Source organism: Excalfactoria chinensis, chromosome 11 (genome assembly GCF_039878825.1).
Source record: "Excalfactoria chinensis isolate bCotChi1 chromosome 11, bCotChi1.hap2, whole genome shotgun sequence".
Taxonomy (NCBI): domain Eukaryota; kingdom Metazoa; phylum Chordata; class Aves; order Galliformes; family Phasianidae; genus Excalfactoria; species Excalfactoria chinensis.
The window spans coordinates 4028104-4046067 of record NC_092835.1 but is presented as its reverse complement, the minus strand read 5'-3'; the positions used below and the strand labels follow the sequence as shown (position 1 = coordinate 4046067).

Here is a 17964-nt window from a genome sequence, read left to right as displayed (position 1 = left end):
TTTAAGTTTTCTTTCCAATGGGAATCAATAGGATAAAACTATCCAAATTCTGTCCTCTGCACAAAAGCTTTCTTTTCGTTGTGGCTCCTGTAGTAGCTGGCACTTGTTTTGTGACCGTTGCATTCAGGCGGCCACCTGGCCAGGCCTGTGATCCTCTTTGATACCTCACTTATTCCTAAGGGGAAGTAATCAACCCTTCAGCACCAAATAAGGCCATAAGATAGGGTTGAACCTTCGATACCGTAATTAAGAAGTGTCAGTGTCAATGCCCTTTTTGATGTATTTTATGACTGAAGTGTAAAAGTCTTGAAGTTGGATGGCAGGAGCTGCTGATTATGACAGAGGCTTTCAATCTTCTGCCTGCGAGGGCAGCCAAGCACTCATGCTTCTGGGTGCACCAAGCAACAGCTGATGTCTCCAAAAGTCACTCCTTTATTGTGTCTTTTTAAGAATTTCTTACCCCATTTATATGGCTAAGGTTTGGTTACAGCAGCCATTTACAGGATTCCACATTACAAACTCCACTGAAGATATGATTTTCTTCTACACAGTTCTCCATCTGTAAGAGAGTTTTATCACTGAAGTCTGAGGTTGCACAAGAGATGCTGGCAGCTGGTAGTTTAATCTTCCTTCCAGGACAACACTGAAGTCCAACCACACTGAAGTATGTCTACACCTAAGGCTGCTATATTTTGTTGTGCTGCTTCACTTCTGCAGCAATGACTGACTATCAGAAAGATGGCCAACTCTGTGCATGTGTGGCTTGCAGGTTGCTCAAGGGTAGTTCCTGTGCTGAAGCCGTGCTGTGTGACTGGTGAGGAGCGTGCTGAGCGTGCTGGTACTGAGCCTCGTGAAGCAGAACCAGGAGGGGCTGCCTGGGCTGAGATTCACTGCCAACATATCCACACTAGCACTGGATTTGACGGCTGGGATTCAGACAGCAGAGGTACAAGGTTTTGGGCTTTCTTTTTGTGGTGGTTTTGCACGCACTCTTCAGTTTCTGGTCCTGAGAAGTCCTGCTTAGAAGTCCTACTTCTGGCCCTGATCTGTCATGGATCTTAACTACAACAAGTGTTTGCTACATGACTTGGGCAAGAGTTTCCCCAAGTTCTCCTGGCAGCTTTGCTGGATACAAAGAATGATTTTAGTTGTTTCTGACCTTTGCAGAGAGGCAGCATTGCTCCTGGTGTTTGCTGTAGGACTTGCTGTCACTACCTCATTCCAGGTACTATACTGTTTCAGTAATTTCTGCATGCAGAGGGTAAAATAATGAATCAAAACCAATCAGGCCAGAAGCTGGGGTTGTTGTGGTGTGATGGATGTGGCCGTGGATCCCGTTAAGTGAATTTTAAGCCTTTCACCTAAAGCCACGACACCGTGTCATCGTTTATTCGGTGCTTAGGTCGATGACCCCTGAAGGCAGCCCACCGTAGCTCCTCGTAGGGGCTTCATACGGGGCGAAACCCACTTCAGAGGGCGGCTGAGGCAGCAGGGAGCCGGGATGGCACCGGCTCCGGGAGCGCCGAAGGGACGGGGGCGCCGGCGGACGGGAACCCGTGCGGACAGCGCCGCCCGTCCGCCCCGCGCACCAGGAGGTGGCCGCCGGGGTGACGTGTCCCGCCCCTTCCCGGGTACGGCAGAAGCAGAAGTGGGAGCCCCGGAGAGACGCGGCCGGGCGCGGCGACGCCGCCACCACCTCCATCCCCCCCGTTTTCCCCCCGAACCCCCGTGCTGACACCGGCAGCGCCCAGCGCCGCGTCGTCCGCGCGGCCGGCGGAGGTGAGGCTGCGGGGCGGCCAGCCGGATGTGTGCGGGGGGCATCGCGGGCAGCAGGAGGCGGGCGGGGAGGGAAAGTGCCGCGAGGGGCTGCTGCTGGGCGGGATGTGCGCGAGGGGCTGCGGGGGAAGGGGGTGAAGATTCTGGGGGCTCGCCGACGGGACCGCGCCGTCCGGCACCTCGCGGTTGGCTGTCACCGCTGCGGGCCGGCCTGCTGGAGGGGGAAGAATCCTGGAGCCCCTGGTCGGCTCAGGGCTGAGAGCCGCAGCCCGGCCCGGCGTTTGGTGCCTAGCAGGTGTCCCGCGTGACCGAGCGCTTCGGTTCCCCGTGCTCTGCAAAGCTCCGTGCAAACAGCCGCCTGTTGGTTGGTATTAGTTGTTAGCGCGGTGGTGCTGCTGTGCCCGGTTGGGTGAGGTGCTGTCTGGAGGCAGGGCTGGGGCAGAGGGTGCAGCGACGCGTGCAGAATGGGGACGGCAGCACCCAGAGCTCATGGGAAAATGTAGAAATTGGGGCGAGTCTGACTTCAGATTCCGCTTTTTGAGCAGCCTTTGTGTGCAGGGAAGGCACCTGCGGTGTCCTGTGGCTCAGGAGCGGTTCTGCTGTGCTCGTCTGAAACGTTTGTTGCCAACCTGCATGTCTGCAGTTTCACCTGTCTACAGCTTTCTTTCTGTGTTTCATCAGATGTCTGCACGGTAGGAATTGTAGGCTGATCTTCAGATAAGGGTTTGGTTTTGAAACTGAGAAGTACTGCAGTGAACTAACACTAAATATGCAGGTTCTTGGATAGCACCAAGTGCATCTTTCTCCATGTCTGCTCACTTGGCTCCTCACGGTGGGCCTTTCTGACTTCTTGGTACAGAGTGTTCAGGCTCTTCACTAAAAGACACTGTAGAAATTGCTGTTGTGTCACAACACAATAAATAATGGGTAATGCTGATTCTGCTGCTTTTGATATAGAACAGCATTGAAGTTTTGCTCCTGTGCTGCCTACAATTGAAGGAAAAGACTCATATTTTGGTGTCTGTGCCTAAATGAGATCTTATATGTTATGGGATTGTCAGATCACTCATTGAATCATTTGGATTTTTCTGCTTTAGACTTCAGGAATGTTTCCATAGAAGAGCGGCAATGCTTTTGCTTTGCACAGAGGTGTCTTATAGCTCATGGTTCACTGATTTAGAGGCAACCAGGTACTGTGTTGATCAGGGTCATAGCGGAGTTCTGCTGGGTGAATCAGTAGAGATACTGTAGATTCAAGACATCATGCAGCGAAGGGCGTAAGAAGGCCTAAGGGCACATACTTATGTGTCTTGGAAGCCTCTTAATGCTGAGAAGGTTAGGTCTGGTATCAGGTGCTTCTATTAGTTCTTTTGGGAGGTCTGGTGTGTTGCACTGTTAGGAAGCTCTCTGTGGTGTTTGTTCTAAATTATGGAACAGGTAAACAGACAACAAAGGAATGGTTGGTTTGGTTGATGAGGTTCTATGCTGTTTTTTCCACCTTCTTACTGATGGTGTCGGTGTCCTCAGCTACAGTGTTGTTTCGCAGTGAGTTAAAAGTCTGGCTTCTAACTTAAGATTTTACGTAGGCTAAAAGCAGTGTTGACTTTCTTTTTTAAAGAAAGAGCTACTTTAAAAGAGGAAGTCCAGTCTATTATATTCAGCGGAAACTGCTTAAGAAGCCACCTCTGAGTGGCAGTTCCTTTGTACCAAGGGGCCAATCTCTCAAAAAAAATGCTTCATTGCCTTTTATTAAATTAGTATGTTTAGAAATTCCTTTTCATGTTGTTTTAAGACACGTTTCATTTTACAGCTGCAAAACAATGTGCTTTTCAAAGACTTTTATTCCTTACTGTATTTCTTTTCTCCTTGTATTTTTGATGTTACAAGTCATTGCAGTTAGATGACTGTGGCTAAATTGCTAGATGCCAACTGGTGATGATTTCAATGATAAGCTGAATTGCTCCAGGGAGTCAGAAAGCATCAGTGAAATCTGCCATTGTGTACAATCCTTAAATGTTGTCCAGAAGTCTCAGTTGTAGGATTGGCATATATGTATTTTTTAAGTACCAGTAGGACAATGGAGTACCCTTTTCTTTACAGTAATGAGCTAATTAAACACGGTATAATCTGTGTAACTCTTAGCAAAACACTAGATGCAGGAGAGGCCACTTTGCAAATAAGAAGGGCCTTGTGTTTACTTCTCTGGTAGCCTAAAACAACTCCCAGTGTTCACTGAAGTTGTAGAATTGAAAAAGAGATTGGAAAGATTGCACTGAACCAGAGTCTGACAGATGGGACCGAAACTGGTTAGTGACAACACTGAAAGACAGCTTTGTGGTATTAATGAGAGAGCAGAAAAGAGAGCTCCTTAGTGAAGCGCAGGTCAGGAGTCTGACATGGGGTGAGGGGGAGGAGGGTTGGAAGAAGTTACCAAGGGGAAGCGAGAAGTGACACGGACAAATTAGTTATCAGTGCAGAAACTGAAACTGTGATGGAGAGTGGTGGGCTGAGGAGATAGGAGGAGAACAGCAGGGATGCTGTGGCAGGGGGAAAATCCAGCAGGAGACACAGACCTGTCCTGCCCAGGGGTGAAATTAAGGGGGAGTCATTGGGAGCCGTGTGGCAACAGCTCCTGCTGCTTGGGCAAAAGTGGTATCAATTCTCTCTACGTGGATGATAGAGCAGGTTCTAGGGCTTTGTGTTTGTAAATAATCCTGTGGAGGAGTAATCAAGCTTGTAATTAGCTGTTGGGTTTTTGGAATTCTCTTCAAGCAGTAAATTAATGTTTCAGTATTAAGACAAGGCAAGGAGAACAGCAAACCTGCTGCGGTTCACCATGGGTGCAGCATTTTGGCTGTCTGAAGTTGGTGTTGTGAATATAATAATAATAAATACAACTTAGGGAGAGGAAAAAGGTTTTGATTGTGTTTCATATCTTGCAAATATTGTTTTCCATACTGATATCTTGATTGATAATACTAAGGACAAAATCATTTTCCAGATACATTTTGCAGTTCCAGAAGTTAAGTTACCCCTCAGTTTCAATCAAGAACTGAAGATTTAACTTCTACCATAACATAGAACTCACAAAGTTTATATGGCACACAAGTCTACAAATACCCTAAAACAATAAAGAAACTTCTGTAGGAATGACTGAGAACAGCTAATTCTATCTCTGTCAAATAGAAAAATGTCCATGAGCAAAGACTTACTGACATTTTGCTTGCTGTAAAATGGTAAGTAAAAGCTGATCTGATACTTGAAAGGATCTTAGGCTTGAAGTGATGCTTTTTTGATGTCTTATGAGACTCCTGAAGTCATCAAATCAAGGTAAATATAGTCAGGGTTTGAGCTTTGTTTAAAGGAGTCTATTCTACGGATGGATCTACCAGCATCTTTAATTTTAATAAATGTGGTTTCAAAGGAATAAAAATACTGTTTTAAATACTGACATTTTTTTTTTTTTCCTTTTCAGCACAGTGAAACCATACAAGTTTGATTGAAAAAGAAGCCTAAAAAAATGCCCAGAAAGAGTATAGATTATGGAGAGCTGCCGGAGTATGAGAAAAGCCAAATCAAAAGGACACTGGAGCTGGGAACTGTTATGACTGTATTCAGTATTAAGAAGAGTAGTCCAGAAAGAAGGACTATTCAGGTTATAATGGAAACCAGGCAGGTAGCCTGGAGCAAGACAGCTGACAAGATCGAAGGTTTCTGTGAGTATTTTCAAAGTGTCCATGAACTTGGAATTAATAGTAAATTAACCTAATTGTCAAATATTTGTTCAGTGAGCCTTTGTTAATGTGATTAAGCTTTTGGCTAAGAAGAGGTTGGTAATGTGACAAGAATGTGCTGAATAGTTGCAGTGCTGGTGAAGAATCTTCTGCAGCTCGTTAGTTAGATAACTAATGCTATGCTTATAGATGGTTAACATGCTTTTTCTCTACATCCTGCCCTCCCAAGTTTTCATCCTTTAGTATGACGGTGCTTTGGTTCTCTGTTATGCGTGACAACTATTTTGCATCAAGCTCAAGAGGTCTTGCAGCTTGAAATGATCATTACTTCTTTACCTCTTCTTTCTCCTAGAGAAAAAGCTTCCAAATGGAAGGAAACTGAATTCAAATTTGTTTTCTTGAGGAATTTGCCATATCAGGATAGAAATCAATGTTTAGGACCATTGTTGGAAAGTACCAGTGACTTGGGGGGGTGGAGGTGTGAGATGTAAGAGGTGGTTTGAAGGTCTTGAGTTGACGGTGCCTCTTTGTCTGATATCTAAACTAGGTGGGGAAATAAAAGTGGTGTTTGTAGCTACATAGGACTGCAAAAGCCATGGTATAAAACAAAGTGAAGCTAATTTTCAGTTCTTACTGAAAAGGTTGATACCAACCAAGCTCAGCCTGCAATTTTTGGGGTTCTTGCAACTCCCACTGTTATAATGTAACTACAGCATTTGCATATGACCACATGGTAACTATTTTATTTTACTTTTTTATTCTGTTGCGGCCATGATTTTCCCATGCAGCTGCTAAATGCCTTCAATAAAGGAACAGAGTGGTTTGTCTGAGTTGCCAGAATCATTTATTGCTCGGCCTCAGATAATATGAGAAGCTGGGTGCTGAATTTAGGAATTGAAATTATGATAAGAAATCGGAGTTTAGAGGTGGAGAATTGTGAAGACCGAATAGATGTAGTGTAGTAAGAAGTTAAGTATAGCGTGGGGAGTTCCAGAGGTGAGACTAGAACTTACTGAGAAGAGACAAATTGGTCCAGACCTGAGAGAAGAAAGAGGGGTTGAGAACATGAGGGAAACTGAGACTGAATTAAACTGGGGTGAGGGGAAAGGTCATGTGGAGGTGTGTGTGTGTGTGTGTGTGTGTGTGTGTGTGTGTGTGTGTGAAATTACACCGTAATGTGAGAGAAACTGGGGTGAAGGGGAATGAGGTTTGACAATTGATTTGTGGATTTCTAGAAACTTCATTTTTGCTAAATCTACAGTAAACTAAAAGTTCTTAGTGCAGACGAGCACTAGGAACGTGCATAACTTTCATATTGTCTGTGTAACTTCACTTCATGCTACTTACAAGCATTGAATTTCTACTTGCTGCTGTTTCTGCTGGCTCCTGTCTGGTTCCTTGAATGGCCTGGAAACAGGAAATCTATTGGAATGAAACGAAAGGCTGGTTGTTATGAGAATGGTTTTTGTCACTGGTGGTGAAAACGTGCTCGTATGTGGTGTTCAGGGAAAAAGCAAGCAGATCTGGAGATGTTCATTAACGTTAATTAACTGTCTTGCTGTGCCTCAGTTACTCATGTAAAATGAGGGTAATTATCCCTTCCTATAATTATGAGTGTGAATGCAAGTACTTCAGTAGTTCTGATATGCTCAGATCCTGGAATGAAGCGTGCTGAAAACCGAGTTCTGTGTGGAGGAGTAATTCAGTTATGCGAGCATGGCTTGAATGTACTTGGTAAATAAAAGCTAGGGTTATGCATGGGTTAGAACAAATTGGGAAATGCCCACGTGGTGGGTGAATGAGGCCTTAGAGTCCTCTGGCAAAAATATCATGGGATCATGGAGGTAAAGACTGCCGCAGCCACTTGAACAAAGTAGGCAGACCTAAAGAGGTGTGTGCGTAGTGCTGCATCCCATCAATTAAATCACTTGCTCTGCACAGAGATGTTGACACTTTACAGAGAAGGTGAATATTATGTTAGACTCTGATACCTGGGTAATCCAGCAGGATAATGACTTGCCTCCAGACACACACTGGCACTCATTACCAGAACAGGGAATTCAACTATAGAGCTGCAATTTATCCAAAGGCCATCTGCCTCTCTGCCTGAAAGTTCCAGTGCTATAGCAGTTATTTTAACTCAGCAACATGTAAGTGACCTGCACAGCAATGGAAACTTCAGATCTGAGAACATGACTTACTGGGAGTGTGTCATTTGCACAGATATGCACAATATTATTTATACTTATCTTAAAAATCAAAGAACCTTCCTTAACCCTCAGAATTATTTTGCAGGCATTGCTTCAGAAACGCTATATGTGAACTGTTGGAAAGGGTCTATCTACTTGAAATGAAAGTCACTGCAGCTTTAACTTGCTGACAGCGTTTCTGCTGAAGAGGAAGGAAATCTTTTTTCTTGTTGTTTTTTTAAATAAATTTGCTATTGCTTTTTTAGTCTGAGGCCCAGGCTTCCTTTTTTTTTGCTTGAAAACTGGAATACTTATGGATATATACTTTATGTGTATTTAGTAACTTAAAGCATAGGCTTCTTGAGTACCAGCAATAGGGGGAAGTAAAGTTTTTAGTTCTCTGGAGCTGTACTAAAAAGCTACAACCAATTTGATGATAAGAGAAAAATTGTTTCCACTTGTGTATGTATAAACATACATATGAATGACCCCAAAAATTCACCGTTGGATTGTGTTGACTTTGTGAAGCATAAAAAAACCTTACACATTCTCAGTGTATACGTATATCTCGTGGCAAAGGGCATGGGATTATGATCTCAAGTTTTAGATTGTTGTTCCGTATCCTGTGCTTTAATACTGAGTAATGCTTTTCAATATGTAGTTTTTGTGACGTGAATTTTAATGGTTGCTATTTCCATGTGTGGCACTCCAGTAAGAATTGGTATTTATTAAGGGTGAGAGTAGTACAGTAACTGTAGCAATCCAGGAGAGCATGGTATGGTTAGATACAGTAATGACTGAATGTGTCACTGTGTATTGGATGTTTGTCAGCACGGTGGATTTTGGAAATAAGAGCACAAATGAGTGGAGGTGATTTTGCTCAGTGCTTGTTGTGGATGAACCCTCGGGTTATTACAAGGACTTTTTTCAGTTTGGTTAGTGTTGTTTTGGAAGGGATTTAAGTTAAGCCTCACGCTAACGATAAGGCAGCTACTTTTATTTGGATTAAAAAGGTCTGTTCAGGGAGATGTAGGATTAGCTATGCTGATAGAAATGTTTAGACAACCCTGTGGCTCTCAGTGTGGTAGTTCTGCATGTTTTTAATCACATTACCTGCAGAGAAAGCTGTCAGCCAAGCCTTTGCTGTGGCGATGAGTGACGATATACCAGGACAAGGAAATCTGGTTTAATCATTCTTCTTTGCTGTGTGGCTTAGACTGTGCAGTGCCATAGTACTGGGGATATTCCACTGGCCATCCGAAAGAGTTGTGTCACCATCCACAAAAGAGATTTTCTAACAAAAAGGAACTGGTGTGAAATCTTTGCATTGTCCTCTGTGTGAAATAGTGCAGGTTATCTGTGTCCTTTTAGTAGGATATGCTATCTCAACAGTAGATCAGGGAGCCAAGTTTTCAACTGATACTTGTCATGGAAGTTCTCTTACTTTAATAGAGCATCTGAGGGTCTTGGTAATTTCTTTTACCTTGAGCATTCTGTTGGAGCTGAATGGTGCTATACAGCTTCTTAATTTTGCAAGCACAAAGTCCTGTTTCAGCTGGTGCTTAGTTCTAGCTCTGCAGATCAGGCTGCACAAAACACACCACATTCTGACCTCGCTGTTTCCCTTGAAGGAGCCTCACGTACCACCTCTCCTTTTAGTGTCAGCCCTCCCTGCCCACCTGCAAGGGAGGGGAAAGAGCTGCACATTTGTGGTTGTCTGAATGCTGTGGACAACCCGTGTATGTGGCTTTCTGTCCTGCACAGCTGTGCAGCCAAAGAAGTTTTTGAGTGATGGTTCTGTTTTCATGAGGACAACGTAGCTGTTGAGTTTGTCTGAGCTAATCAGGCTTGCTGTGGATTTTTCTCTATGTGTGGAATCTCAGATCCTCTTGTGTGACTTCCCTTTCTTGGGTTTACTGTGATTTTGCTGTTGGAACATGTAACGTGTTGTAGGACCAAACACAGACTAGGTGAGGTGGCTTTCTTTTCTTTATAACCTGCAGTGTTTGAAGAGGCTGATACATGAGCACCTTTCAAGAAAAGATACATACAAATTGTCCAGATTTTACGTTCTTTGGAAGCATTAGGTTGTCTTTTAAATGAGAGGAAGGGTCAGCAATGGAAAGAGTGGAGTTGCCTGACCCAAAGTTATCTAGGTTTAGCAGAGGCCAAGAAGGTTCCTGGTGCTGCCATTCTTTGTCATCTTACACATGCCTTTCCTGGATTCACTTGGGTCCAATGAACCCATTGAGCAAAACTGAAATAGTTAGAAGGGGAGCAACACACACCTTTTAGAAGAGCTGTAATCACAGATGTTTGGCATGCAAGATTTCATTAACATGTTGAAATGAGTGCCAGTGACATGTGCTTCCTTGCATGGATCTGCAGAGAGCTCTACAAAAAGCTGAAGGGAACAGATCTGTTCTAGATGTTGCCATATTCACCCATGCCTGGATTGTTTTTTGTCATCTTGCTACAGTTCTGTACAGAGAGAGATGTCTTAGATGCCCTCATAGCTCTGAAGTCATCTGAGGGAAACACTTGTAGGTACTGGCTACAAAAATTTCTGCATTCTACTTACTAAAGGCATTCATTTTTATTGTGCATTGTCCTCTGTTTTTTTAAACTACAAGGATAATGTTTGCTAGGTGGGCTATGGGACTCCTGGTGGGGCTCAGAATATTGGAGCTCTCAATCTTAAGTAACCAGGCCATCGGTGGCCAAGCATTGGTTTAACTTCTGATGACAATGTTTTTGCCCTTGAGTCTTTTATTTACTTACTTCTTTTCCCCGTTGTGCTTTGTGTATTGCATCGTGGTATTAATACATGTGCCTTGAATGAGACCCAGTATGACATGTCCATGGATCTTGTACCCATAGGTTTTGGTGGTCTATGACTGAGTTTATGGATTTGTAATTTCAGAAGTACTGATCTTGGTTACAGGAATAGAGCTGAACTGATGTTTGTGTTATCAACACATCAGAAAACAAAGTTTCAGTTTCCTGGTATGGAGGGAATTGATTTGCTTATTTAATTTGTAATGGCTCTTTTCTGGCAAATGCTAATTTCTGCATGCTGTGTGTATGACTGTGAAGCTGTGACATTATTGCAGTGCGCTGCTCAGCGTGTCACTTCCTGTAGTTATGCTGTGTGGTTGTGTAGCATATAAACCCTTTACAGCAGTGCACGGGTCTGCGTGGTGGCTCCTCAGTCACGCCTGTGCTGCTCTTTAAGCTCTCTCCTCTTTAAGCTGTTGCAGGCTGACCACAGCTGCAGAGAACTTGTTGGCAGCTGTGAAAAGCAGAGAGGAAGGGAAGGGTGACCAGGAGTGGGACCTGCTGAAGGCAGTGTTCTGCCAAGAGATATGTTTGGTGTCCAGCACCTGGTGTTTGCTGACTTGGAGTGTGTATTCAGCACTACAAATAAAGCTTCCAATATTTCTTGGTGTCATGATGTACATACTTAGGTGCACATGAATAAACTAAGGCACAATGAGGTTATGGTATCTAAGTTGGTGTAGCAAGTACTTGAAGAGTTGTAGGTCTTCCGAAAGGTGAGCTGGAATGGGTATTTTGTTCTTTACTGATGGGAAGTGCCTTAAGGAGAGCTGTTAAGGGAAAGTTTGTGACAGCTGAGTCTGGAAAACATGGGAGTTTCTGCATGCTCCTCCATCAATCCTTTTGTGAAATGATGATTCATAGCTAGGAGAATTTATGCTCTATGGTATCCATGATGCCATCATGGCAAATGTGTGAAGCACAGGAATAAAGCTTGCTGAAACTGAGGCTTTTGTAACTACTGATGTACTTCAGTTTAACATATCTTCAGTCCAGATGTATATCAATGTAGCAGGAATACCTTATGCCTTTTTCATTTTAAATTAACACGTTAGACATACAGTGAATAACGTTTTAATTTAGAATTAACACGAGCTGGTAATTTCATGCTATCTTCTTATTTTATTTCTGCATTTATTTTTTTTTCCTCAGAGTTTGTAGGGCAAAATGACTGCAGCTCACTTCTTCAATGCATTTACCATCTCAAAATCATTTAATGTTACAAATGATTTGTGAAAGAAAGGGAGTGAAAGAAACAGAGAACTAACTCAGTAAATTCATGTTGTATGTAGAGTTTAGACCTGTGGGTACTACTCTGTTTCTTCCTTACCTGCAGGATTGTGCTGTGCTTGTTTTCAGATTTTGTTACACTGCCAAGTAGAAAGCACAGTTCTGCAGAATGCTGCACCTGGATAATAATCAACGCTCCCTGGAGCAGCAGTGCATCTATAATGTAGTCATGTAGGTAACTGGAGCAGATCAGGCCAAGTGCGATTTACAGGTTGAGGTGAAATGCAGGGATGTGTAACTAATATAATGGCAAGCTTATGTCTGCTGCCACAGATGGTGCCGTTCTAAGTAACAAGCTATTTATTTAGATCTTTACTCTTGTATTTTGGGAATTTTATCCTGCAGAATGCTGTCCCTGATATCAAATTTTGCTGAATTTGCTTTTAGTATCCCTGCTAAAATGATGTGCTGAAGGGAGCGCGTTTTGGTCCTAAGCACCCCGTCAGCTGTCAGACCAGCAAGAGCCTAAGATGCTGTTTATAGAAGTTGCTCACTTTCTTAAGCATAGTTGAGGGATTTTCTTTACCAAGTTAATTCGCTCAGTCATTTAATTGGTAAAATTTGGATGTCGATGAGAACTTTTTCTGTTGTGGAAAACCTGTATTTCTTTCTCTTTGGAGAAAATATATATAAACATTTACAGCCCCTCTACCTTTCTGGGAGAAGTAGTGAATATCAACATATTTTGCAGAGAAGCGTGAAATGCTTCTTTTGGCTTTAATGTTAGACTTCCTCTTGATAATTTTCAGTTGTTGCTATTGTTTTCTGTCTAAATTTCCATACTCTTTCAGCCACGTAGTAATAAGTAAACAGTAGGAACAGACAAAACTCCGACTGAATGCTCCACAATCATATTCTGTCCTTTTCGTTCTATTTTTGCATTCTAAAAACTGCTACGAACAAAATGTCATTGCAAAAAGTGAATCTACTTCTTGCTCTTTGTGGAGCAGCATTTTGAAAAGATATTAAAATTCACCTTTTGCTAAGTTGAAACTGTTGTGTTTCTGTTCTTACCCAGGAGATCTTCGTGTGAGCCCCCAGCTGAGAATTTAGACCATGGTTTCTGTGGTCAAATGAAAAAATGAATGTGTTTTAGCCCTTAGCTGTTTTCAAATCATTTTTCAGCAGCTCAGTTTTGTGGTGTTTAATGCTAGTTTACAAAGACCGGAGTTCCTGTTGTGGCTGGCCAGTGAAATGGAGATCCAGCCTGGTGACCTTTGCAGACCAGAGCACTGCTAATGGAGTTGATCAAGTTTTGCGTGGCAACCTTTTTGTTTTGTTTGAGGGAGTAGATTGTCAGCTTTTATGGGCACTTGTATGTTTTTTTTCCCATTTTCTGAAGGTGCCTTTTGCTTTTTAATATGAAGCCAATAGCCATTTGAGGTCTGCGGCCCTTTGAATTCAGGGCCCATCAAATGGAGAAGGGCTGTAATGTGCTGTTGCTCTGCTGAGCAGTGCAGCGAGGAGTTGTTAATTCATAAGGTGAAGCTATCATTGGTAGGATGATAATTCACTGCTTCTGTAGATGGTGGCTCTGTGTGACATGAGGACCCCTTGGGAAGGTACTCAGGTGCTGTGCCAAGACCCACCATGCCGTTTCTTGCATTGCATCCTTGCAAAGTGTGCTTTTAGATACTCCTGTGACTTAGCTGTAATTCCTTGGGCCACTGCATGTCGTATTCAATTTCACTGTTTGTATGTGCTGAATCACTTTGCATACCACTTCTGTACTCACGTGCTTCAGCTTTCTTCCTTCATATGAATTTGCCCTTCTGTGAGAGAAGCCTCCCTTTTTTTTTCTCTTTGGAACTGCACACGGTGTTTCACCACTGTTTTGAATAAAACAGTAGACACACCTTATGTGGTTAATCTTTAATTCTGTAAAACCAAGACCAAAGTCATTGTCCTCACAAACCACAGTGAAATCCATTTGCAAAAGGATACTGAAGGCCTTCTTCATTCAACGGGAACTCATTTGCACATTGCCTATCTGGAAGGAGGTAGTTTCTGCCTTTCTGAAATGAAACCTTCTTTAGCATATTTTGTAATGCAAATCGTTGAAAAGATGTGGATTCTGAAAACTGGTTCTGAAATGCTTGTGCAGAACATTACTATATATACACATCAAAATGCAAAGATATTCTTACGGAGAATGCCCACCCTTGTGTCTGAGTCTGTGCCGTTTGGATGATCAGAATCTCTTATCTTCCCTTCTGAAACATTGCCAGTAGTTCCCCTGTAGACTTCTGGGAACTTTTGTTGAAAATACCTAATGAAGTAAATAATGTGTTTCATGTATTAAAGCATGCTTTCTTAATATAAACTTACACGGTCGCTTCCAGCTGATGTATTGCAGTTCTACTGTTAGCACTGGCTGATGTTAAGCAAAGTTCCTTTGCACAGTTATCTGCTTGGCCACTGAGTAGTTGTGCTTCCTGCAAGCAATGAGTGATGTGTGGGTGCTAGGAAGGAGGCAAAACATTCCCTTTGGGTAGCAGTACTGGTTTGTTCCTGTTTAAAGTGTACCTGGAATGATCAGCACAGTGTTGTCATATACAACAATGTAATGTTTTCTGCAGTGCTGTTTGCGTCATGCACCTGCACCTTCTGTAGTGAAATCCAAGCTCTGTTTTCCTATCTGCCTCCTGGGGTAGCTAAAAGAAAGGTAACAGCAGTTCATGATCTTTGCTGCCAAGTTATTTGAGTGAAGATCAGTGGTGATGTGGATCAAAAGGTGGTGGTTAAGTTTGTGGCTGTAAAGAGCTCTCACAGGGACTCTTAGTTGTTCAGTGCAGTCTTTGGAAAGTTGTTTTGTAGTGGTGTAATGATCCATTGAATTAACTGATTTACCAGACACAACATCAAGAGCAGACATGCAGCTCCTTCAGGCACTAAACTGCCACAAATGCAGTGAAAACTGCATATCCAGACAGGAGCCTGAAACAGAACGGGAACTGAGGGTGCCTTTGAGTCCAGTCTGGTTAAACAGTCACCTGAGAGAGCTGTCAGAATCAATAGGGGACTGCTGAGACTGCCAGGAAGATTCTTTTAACCCATGGAAGGAATGACATAGAAGAATGGATGAAATGTGAGCTGGCATTGTAGGATTTTTGAGTGGCACTTGGCTTCTTAACTCTTTGGTATCTTAATGAATGCATTAACAGTGTCCTCCTTATCTTGTTGGGTGTTAGTCAGCTCCTCTACAGAGCACATTTTGAACTGTTTCCTTATGAGGTTCATTAATATTAAACTGTTACTTGGAAATTGCACTTGAAAGCCTATTGTACTTGATCTTACAATTTGCAAGCCGCATATGTCCAGATCTGAGCTTTTTTTAGACATATTAGGCTCCAGGAATATCTGTCCATGAAGCCAGGTCAGAAAATGACTGCAATTTGCAAGTGAGATTGAGAAGGTTCCATAAGATCAAGGCAGTAAGAAGACAGAGTATCTAAGGCACTGCGCTGCTAGTTGTAGCATAGGCATGAAGTTGTATTTTAACTGTTTGGTGGCAGATTGTGCTATAATAAGTTCACAGTAACAGGCGGCTTGGTGCAGTTGGTTTACTAATCTGAGTCTGAAACATGTTGCTGCTTTTCCTGGCTGTTCCCTTCTTGGATCATTGGGATCGGCCATTCCGGATGCAGTGGGTGTTGGCCGGAGGGTGCTGGCAGCTCTTGTCCCTGTGGGGGGACAGCAGGGCTTAGCTGAGACCCGAATATATCCTGTCTGTGCGTGTCTCTCTCTTTGCCTCTCTGATTTTTTTCCCCCCAACTTTCCTAACAGTGTTATGAAATAGACTCATATTTATTGAGCTTGCTCTAAAGAACACACGATAAATCCCATAAGAGCAATATATTTTTTGTAAGGCCTTATTATATGAACAAATTCCAACACTTCAGTATTACTACACATTAAGAGGATGGTATAGTTTTCTCTAAATTGCTTACTAGCCCTTGTAAGAAAAATAATTTACATTTATTCTGTTGTTAACAACATCTACCACCATAGTCCAGACGTTAAAGCAGTGTGAGTAAAACAAGAATGTAAGATTAGCTGTACCACCGTGCAAGCTGTGTGGGCAAATATCCTTGTGCATGTAAGTACACACACATACATTCACACGAGAGAGTGGAATGGTAGGGCTGAAAGGCTGTAAGGCAAAGCAAAGGAGTGCAGTGAGTGCTTATGTAACTGAGGGAAGACATTAAGCAAGGCTGCGTGTTTGTTTCAGAGGCCTGGATGAGGTAAGAGCCACTTGAAATGACAACAGCAGTGCAGATTGTGAAACTTCTATCGCTGCTCATAGGTTATGCTTTGAGGGGCTCCTTGTGGTGTGGTGTTTTGTCTGCATGGATTTATGGGAGCTTGAAATGAAAGGTACGCTTTGCTTTCAAGTTAAAACTGTTTCTCAGCAGAGATTTGTTGGTTGAAGGGCAAGAAAATATACCTGGCATTGTTCTTGTTCATTATCAGCATGAGCCAGCATGGTGTACAGTCCCATGCTGTATACAGTGGCCACTAAAGTACTTTGTTTGCATCCTGAGTGATGAATGTGATTGAGTGGGCTTAGCCTGTCTTTTTCAGCTGCTGGCATTTTGGGATGTGTATCCAGGTACACTGCTAAGTGAGACTGTCAGAAGATTTGAGTCATCAGGAAGAACTTCTGGTTGTAGATCATTTATGGTTACATCATGATTTTATTATTGAAGGTTACACTTAAACTTAGGGCTCTTGTCCATCCAGATATTTTGATATGATCTAGTAGCTTGAAAGAGTGGCTGAAGAGGCTGAGACATTAACTACCCTCTTTCTTGAAGGTAATTCTGCTAGTTCAAGAAAGATGCTTGTGTCTTAAGGATGATTTAGGTTGACATTTAAGGTCTTGCTTTCCCAAGAGAGGTTGTTTAATGTCAAAGAATAAGGGGTGTAGGATGGGAAGTTTGGCCTGGGATACTTTGTAAAGAATAAAAAAAATGAATAAATGAGTGTTTCATTATTAGCATTCTGTTGGTGGATGTCTTTGCTTGTGTCCCCCTCCTTTGCATACACTGGCTTCATAGAAGTGCAGTGATAATGGGCCAAAGCTTTAACCAGTGTTCAGCTCCTCCACCCTGTTGGCAACCGAGCTTCTTTTCCATTATGTGTTAATAACTGTGATGAGGTGTTTGATTAAAACTCGCTTTTCATATTATAGAGTTCTTAAGTGCATGAACAGAAACCCTCGGTTATTTTCCTTGGATCTTGCTAGGTTTGATAAACACATTTCAAGAACAGCCATTAAACGTTTCTCTTCACTCTTCATTCTGCAGCTCGTAACTCAAGATTGTCCAGAAGTGGGAAGAGCCACTTGTTTGGTTCACAGGCAGAACAAGCCACTTCCTAAGTTTTTTAATAAGTATCTTATCTTGAGACTACACATATTTCTATTTCAGTGCCGTCTCGCTGTTCTTATGTAGGCAATATAACAAAGGCTGGACAAAAAGGGAGCTGACTTGAGAAAATGCAAGCTTATGTGTTGTTCCCACTTAGCTATGCCGTAATCAAATTGAAGGTGCTACAGCAGCTTACATTGAAGGACAGATGCCTGTTTGGAGGTGGCTGGGAAAAGGCTCGTAAATGCTTTAATTATTAGGCTGCATTTTCTCTTTACTTTCCGGAGGGTGCCAGATACACTTGTTCAGTGTATTCATACAGGTGCTACCGAGTGTGCTGAAGCAAGCTGACTTTCTAAGATGTGATGCATACTTTTTAGATAGGTAAATTAGAACCTGTATCATTCTTCTGTCTCTGAACAGTTGGCAGTTGGAAATTTCTTGTTCAGTATAAATTTCATTTGTGAAAACACGTCCTCTATATCCCAAAAGGACTCTATGTATAACCTTTGTCCCTTGATAGTCAGTGATAGCCATATGATAAGAACAGAAGTTATTTTTCTTCTTCTTTTGGTCATTCCCTGCTATTGTCTTCTGGTCAGTAATACACTGAGTTGTTTATTTGTGGATTGCAAGCTGGTGCAATTGGCCTTTCTTGTCATATAACCATCTATAACAATATACATATATTATATATGGATACATGTTTTGAGTTTTTTGTCTTGCTGTTTCAGGCTCTGCTGGAAGGTAAGTGCAGGTCTG

The 17964-nt window shown here is 42.6% G+C and overlaps 1 protein-coding gene across 2 annotated transcripts in view; it reads left to right on the top strand.

Moving 5' to 3' along the window:
• The first annotated feature begins 850 nt into the window (after positions 1-850).
• The window catches only part of PLCG2 (phospholipase C gamma 2), a 55751-nt gene continuing 38637 nt past the window's right edge, over positions 851-17964 (top strand). The window contains exons 1-2 of one of the 2 annotated variants that reach the window (XM_072346268.1): positions 851-946; positions 5252-5492. In XM_072346268.1, coding sequence (XP_072202369.1) covers positions 5297-5492 — 196 coding nt within the window. In that variant the 5' untranslated portion in view covers positions 851-946; positions 5252-5296. Of the gene's footprint in view, positions 947-1638; positions 1780-5251; positions 5493-17964 lie in introns of those variants that run through there. The other variant, XM_072346267.1, reaches the window with a different exon arrangement.